This window comes from Strix uralensis, chromosome 12 (assembly GCF_047716275.1).
Source record: "Strix uralensis isolate ZFMK-TIS-50842 chromosome 12, bStrUra1, whole genome shotgun sequence".
Lineage (NCBI taxonomy): Eukaryota > Metazoa > Chordata > Aves > Strigiformes > Strigidae > Strix > Strix uralensis.
Genome location: NC_133983.1, coordinates 1,283,116 through 1,290,267, shown reverse-complemented (window position 1 = coordinate 1,290,267; position 7,152 = coordinate 1,283,116). Strand labels below are relative to the sequence as shown.

The 7,152-nt window shown below is 44.6% G+C and overlaps 1 protein-coding gene across 1 annotated transcript; it reads left to right on the top strand.

Annotated features, from left to right (window-relative positions):
- Positions 1 to 404: 404 nt before the first annotated feature.
- Positions 405 to 4,514, top strand: LOC141948874 (E3 ubiquitin-protein ligase RBBP6-like). Its single transcript, XM_074881821.1, has 3 exons — positions 405 to 570; positions 3,528 to 3,627; positions 4,250 to 4,514. The coding sequence occupies exons 1-3, from the start codon at positions 405 to 407 to the stop codon at positions 4,332 to 4,334; spliced, it is 351 nt and encodes a 116-aa protein (XP_074737922.1). The 3' UTR covers positions 4,335 to 4,514.
- The last annotated feature ends 2,638 nt before the right edge of the window (positions 4,515 to 7,152 follow it).

Sequence of the window (7,152 nt, the reverse complement as noted above, 5' to 3'; positions counted from 1 at the left end):
TGGCCCTCAGAGAGAGAGGAACCCACTGGCCGTATTCGCTTGGCGTAAGCTTGGAAGCACCAAACAAAATAAACACTTTTGCTGAATAGTGTCATAAAGGCAGCAGTTACCTTCTGGATGCCTGTACTGGCACGTAGATGGCAAAATCCCATTCTCTGTGATGGACTTGCACCATCTTTTGAGTCCTAGGCCCACATGGGCCTGTTAGGCCATTCCCAGCTGGGACTCACAAAGTCCTTACCAGCAGAACATAATGAACATATCAGAACATAATGTTTTGATGTTTAGGTTTTATAATCTGTTTTCACTGCTTTTGGTTGGGTACAAGTGCTTTGTTCTAAGTTCTCCTCACCTTTATTTCTTCTTCTAGAACTCGAACCGAGCCAGCGAGTGGAACATCAGCCATGCCGTGCGTGCATTACAAGTTCTTCTCCCTGCTGCAGTACGACACAGTCACCTTCAGCGGCCTCAACATCTCCCTGGGCCACCTGAAGCGCCAGATCATGGGCCGCCACAAGCTGAAGGTGACCAACTGCGAGCTGCAGATATCCAACGCCCAGACCGGAGAAGGTGCGTGGGGGCGGCGGGCACGGGGCCTCGGGCACTGCCCGGCTGGCGGCGGCCACGGCCTGCGGGAGCCACACTCTGCTCTCTGTGGCTTGTCCCCACGTGGCGTGAGTCAGCCTGGGGCCCGTCCCGCCGGCGTGCGGGGAACCTGGAGGGCAAGTGGCGCCAGCGATTCAGTGAGGTGGGAAGGGACAGTGCGATTCGGCCACCGTCGGTAGCTGTGGCTTGTGCGGGGACCTCACAGAGCCGTTCCGATCTGTTGTTAGACACGGAGCTGGGCGTAGGAGACTACGTGGTCGATGTGCAACGTCTAGTGCTTGCAAAAGCCCAGTAGCCACTTACCGGCCATCACTGGCAGTAAAACAAGTTTTGTGCTAGAAGGGAGTGGGAATCAACAATGGTGTTGGCTCCAGCTTTGTTGAACATTTCTGTTGGAGCTCTGCTTGGACAAGTGTGAAAAGTAGCCCTGTTGAGCGTGATGTCGCTGCTCAATCTGCAGATGTGGAGTCGTGGCGAGGCAGAGTGACACTGGTAGTTGCCAAGGCCCCGCAGCTACACGGGATGTTGCTGCCTGCGGGGAACAGGCTCCTGCTGGCAGATGCCAGTTTTGTCTGAGAGCTGTTAGACTAAGCTGGCAGCTGTTAAATTCAAAGGGAGCAAACAGAAATTTCCAGGGACTTCAGGACTAATGCTCCAGCTTTAGTCCTTTCCTATTTAAAACCAAAAAAGTTAACTTTTAAGTCTACATTGTTTGACTTCACCAGATTTCATCATTGACACAGATTTCATCACCAAAATGAACTCAATTAATTGACGTGAAGGAAAAATAAATGTATGAAAGCCAACAGGTGTCAGGTCCCTTCACAGAACTACCTCGGCAGCGCACTCCGCTGTTTGTAAACCCTCTTCCACAAATCCTCTGCCTCAGTGACCCAGCTGGTGGGATGCTTCAAGTCCCACATACAAATATGTGCCGTGATAAGTGTCCTGCGCAAATAAAGCCTTTACTTCACCAGGTTATTGTCACTCTTCAGTTTTCAGTTGATCCATTTCAATGTGTACTGATTGACTTTTAAGGGGAATTCATTTTTCTATCAGTCTGGTATTAGATGGCTGGAGGTCTCCTCCCTGTGCACTTCACAAGTGGATTGAAAACAAGCATCCCTCCCTCTGTCTATATATATCTCATGCAAGGACAGTCTATTCAGAAGGCAGATGTCAATGCTTCTAATGGTCAGTGAATTGTCATAAAATACAAAAAGAGGACCCATTCCTCTCTTTGCATCATACACCTGTTGTGCATGTTCCAGCTGACCTCTGCACGCTTGCAGAATTGGCGAATAAGTGCACTGGCTGCTGTCCTCATATACACAGCCTCCCTCGAGGAGAGGTGCTGCCACCTGCAATCCTCTGCAGACCTACCAGAACCCTCAGCTGGGCACAGGCGTAGCAAACTCCTGCCTTTTTGTGGAGCCACTGTTACTTATCCTGTGCCTCTGAAATCTCAGTCAGTGGTTTGTGATCTGGACCAGAAAGAACACTCTGTATGACTCCGTTCAGCAGGTGGAAACAGCTGCTTTGGGCTTCCAGAGCTGCAGCTGGCATCATCTCCCCGTTGCTTGTCAGCCTCAGTGCTCTTTGAGCTCCTCCGACATCAAAAAGTCCCATCTCAGGCCTTTCCTGACAGGTGGCTGTGTAATGGTGAGATTCCCCATTTGAGCAGAGCTCTAGGCGTTGGTTTCAGGGTATGACTTCTGTAAAAGCTTTGGGTTTTGTCATTAGTAGTACTTTCACAGCAACTTTGGCTTTCGGGCCATTGTTCTGATTCGGCCTCCATAGGTAACGGCTTTTAATAGTTAAAACTGTAGGCAGATCACAGGGCATGGCTGCTGATGGTGCTTTAAAACATTTAGTCATATCCAGCTTGTGCAAGTACAATATATAAACCATTCTCATGGAGACGTCTTTACATGTGAGACTCACTCATGGGAGATCTTCACATTTGAGGCTCACTCAGTCAAAGTGTCTCAGGTAGCTCCTCCTCTTCAGAAGACGAACACGGTGTAAGCCAAGGCAAAGCATGGAGACCTTCAGGCACGCTCTGGTTTCAAAAGGCTTTTCAGAAGACTTGTCTTCGTAATTAATTTCGTTTGAGTCTCTCTGCTCTGCAAAAAGTGAATTGAAAGAATTCGCGTCCCTTTGGCTTATTCAAGCTAGATGATTAGCTTAAGAGAGGAGACACCACTTTAGTTGGAGCCAGTTCTGCCCTACGTGTGAAAGCAAGCTCAAAAAACCCCTCAGGTTCCTGTGATCCAAACTCCAGCACTGCCAGTTCCGTTTGCATTCGCATGTACAGCCCTGAGCAGCTGACAGTGTGGCTGTCGATGGACGAAGCCCCGAGAAGCAGAGAGCTGGCGGCTCTCTTCTGTGTTCTGTCAGTCCCCAGCACTCGCAGCCCAGGGGAATCGTTTTTAGGGAACAGCTCGGAAAGCAGCGGCGCAGAGTTTTCATGCTTTAGCCGAGCGCCTGCTTTGTTGCAGGGTAAGCTGGTCAGACTTTAGAATCTGGTTTACGCAGGTGAGACTTTGCTGTGGTTTGTTCCTCTCCAAAGATCTCTCGGGTTTGTAGCCTAACAGAAGCAAAAGCAACTTGAGCTAGGTCAGGAAAGAACCTCAGGCATGAGCAGACTCTCCTTTAGTGACCTCTGAGACCATTTTGCTGCTGGCATCCAAAGTGTTTGAAAAGAATGGAAAAGGTTTTGCTGCTGGTGTTTGATTCTCAAACCTGAAGACTTCTTGAAAGGTTCTGTTAGTGTGTTGAGACGACGGGAGTGCCATGTCACATACAAAATTTTGCTTTTCTGTCTGTGAAGGGGTTCTCTCAAGTGCTATGTAATTACACATTAATATACATTCTTACGAACTGACTAATGTTTTCTTCTGTATTGGTGTTGTTTTCAGAATACACCGATGATAACAGCCTGATTCCTAAGAACTCCTCGGTGATTGTTAGAAGAGTCCCTGTTAGAGGAGTCAAAACTACCAGCAAAACACGATTTATGTAAGTACCCATAAAGCACTGTAGTCTGTGAGGGGTTGCAGTGTGTTAACTTTTTGTATGGAGATTAGTTTACAGAGGCATTCGGAGTGTATCTTTCTTCTTTTTACTGCTTTTACAGTAAAGAGAGATACGCATGTTCCCCTCTCAGAAGAGTCTGTCAGTGTTTGACTGTGTCTTGCATGTGGGGGAGGCGGGGTGGGATATGGCAGGTATTCTTATGCCTCAGATCTGGCTTTCTGGCATACTGGCTACAGAGGAAAGACCAAGGGTCGCTGTTTGGATGGTTGATTATTTAAGAGCACAAAGCTGTAGCACAGACTTCATCGTTTTGATACTTACACAGCAGAGACAAAATATCTGAGGACTTCCTCTGGCACTGTTGTGTTCTAGAGCTGTAAGTCGGACAGTAATTGCTGACAAACTAGAAATGGGATTTTTTTTTTTTTAGTTGCACTGAATGTGCCAAGAGAGAACAGTTTATGTATACAAATACATTTCCACGTTCACTAGACTATCAGAACATAATGCCTTGATGTTCAGGTTTTATAATCTGTTTTCACTGCTTTTGGTTGGGTACAAGTGCTTTGTTCTAAGCTCTCATCACCTTTATTTCTTCCTCTAGAACTCGAACCGAGCCAGTGAGTGGAACACCAAAAGCGGTATGTAAAAACACAACCTCACACTTTTTTTCTACACATTGCACTTAATTCTAAACAACGTAGCCTCGTATTAATCTCCCAAACATTAACTTAATCTGTTCTGCAGCAAGACATAGTATATGTTGTAGAGACCATGTATTTGATTCACAGCACAGTGAAAACTGAGTAATGCCACCATTTGCACAGTTCTAATGTGAATATTGGTATTTGTGCCTAGTGATGCATTGTGTTTCATATTGAATATGCTGGAATATTTCCTGAATGACTTTGTGTTGTACAGATAATGTAGGATTGGTTTTAGATCAGGTAGGTTCAAGGTTTGCACAATTCAATGGTGCTGTGTTCTACATCTGTCTGTCTAGAGCTAGTATGTTTGTATAGGCTGTCGTGTGCTCTTTGTTTCTTGCAATTAAAATTGTTTGGAGTGTATTTTTTCCATTTTCACATTGTATCACTTAGCTTTTGTTTTTAAATACTTTCTTTGCCTAACAGTTTGGGAAGATGTTATCAAAACCCACTGAGAAACCATTGTTGTTCTACTTGGTACTGTTTCTTACTTTTGACTTGGCGGTTCAAACAAATCCCAAAATCAACGTATCCCATACATTTTGAGGACAGTTCTGTGCAGCTAAGATTCCTTTTCGTGTCCTGAAATACTTGGGTATTTGTTCCTAAAGCTGTATAACTGAAGTGCTATTGTTTGGCCTCCTCTGAGTACTTAAAGGTCTCTAACGGATTGCTGTGAGTTTAAATGTTGTTGCTACCTGAAGTGGCATTCCTAAGTTCTGCATTTGATCTTTCTGTTTTATCCGATGAAACGGTTTAGTTTCACAGTTTGTCTGCAAATGCAAATACCTAAAACCCAGCGCACCGAGTTCAGCTGCTTCTCATGAACCACGTTGGCCCTCTGAAGCTGTCATAGGTTTGGACTTTGTTTTGAACCAATACAATTACATTAGGTTGGACATGTCTCTTTCCGTGACACTCGGAGGATAGAGTGCAGACTTTCAGACTACAGTAGAGGTTAACTTTTGCTATGTTTCGATTGTACAACTTGAATATGTGTTTAATTTTTTGTGAACAGATTGAGGACTCTTCTGCACCCACTCCTCTGGCCCAGCTCATTAAGGTATGTGTATATTCTTGTCAAAGACTTAAAAAAACCCCACCACCACCAACAAAAAACCCCACTGGCTTCATATTTTTAAGTCTTGTACGGTGATGTATAACTGGATAACTGCTGTAATGTGAACAAAACTTAATTTTTAATAATTTACAGTATTGGTTTTAACTTTAGAATGTGTGTATATTTCCGTAGCACCCTGTAAAGAGTAGTTCCCAGTTTGGGAGGACAGAAGGGGAGTCCCTCAACACAATGTTGCACTATTGCTCATCTTCAAGACATAAAGAAGCAGCACTTCAGGACCTGTTTACTGTTTCTCAGACCTTTTGTTAATTTTGTGTTGGAGACCGACACAATTTTCACAGAAGAATTTAACTGGCTGCAAGTTATGGACATTTCGGGGGGGGTTGCAACAGCCAAAATAGAAGCGTTTGTGTAACACGGACAATTGCGTGGCTACGGTTGAGTTTCTAGTCACTGCAGTTATAGAGCCGCTCTCTGAATGCTGCACAGTTTCATAACTTGTAGTCTATGGAGAGTGGACAACACACCCTAATTTGTTTGAACGCAGACTGTAAATTGTGTAAATGTGCCTAATTGTTTGCAGGAATATCCCAATGTGTTAGTGCAGTGTATTAGCAGAGGTGGCCTTCTGAAGCTGCTGTAATGCCATGGTTTGCTGTGGAACTGCTTGCATTTTTTGCTCAACAATGTGTCACTTTGTCTGGGAAAGCACTAGTGGTTGCACTTTGTGAAAAGGCGTAGTGTGAGCCTGTCAAATTACTGGTCTTAAAGAACAGAGGAGGCAGGGCCTCGTGCAGAGGGGCTAGTTCTTTCTTCTGAAAATAAAGGCTGGAGTTCGAGAAATCTCTTCCCACTCTCCTCTTCCCTCTCTCACTGCAGAATTAAATTGTGTACATTTGGGGAAAAAACCCCAACAGTTACTTTGGAAGGTAGTCACCAGAAGAAATTGTTGGTTCTGTAAACTCATGTGAAGTTTGACTCTAAAATGTGAAAAACTGTCCAAGTGCTGTACACATTAAAGCTTTTGAGAAAATGTAGGTATTTCAGAAAAATGCAGGAATGTAACGTAAAGCAGCTCCAAACTGTTATACTCCAACCTCCTCAGTGCAGACAGGCTTGGCATGGAGGCAATGTGTTGACAAGTTTTCTGCTTTGTTATTACCTTGTAGGAAATTCCGTATTTGAATTATGGTCTGTGCCTAGCAATGGTTTGTGGGGTTTGGATGTGTCTTGTAAACTGTCTGGGTTTAAACAAATTGGTCAAGTATCTGTAAAGTTTTCTGTAAATGGTAACGGAAGGGGTTTCATAGATGTCGGTCTGGATTATGTTACTGTTGTGTCTATAAAACAACCATTTCATAAACTGTTGAAACTAGTGGGTTGCTTTTGCATATAAACTCAAAACCATGAGTGGTTGCTCTGAATGATGGGTGCTTGGAGGTCCGTGTCCTTTACATCCCTCCCTTAGACCCTGCTGGGATCTGGACTAGTGTGTAATGAGAACATTTGAACAAATGCTACTTACAAAAAATCAGCTGGCTTTGGTAATTTGAAGGTCTAGTTCTGCGTAAGGTTTCTATTACAATTTGTGTGTTAGAAGGGCACAGCAAACAGGAAAAAATCTGCAGGTTGTGCTGACCATAGTTAAATCACTTACCGTGAAGAAGTGAGTAGGCAGGGGACATGCAGTCTGGGCTGCCTACAGCACACCATGGTCCA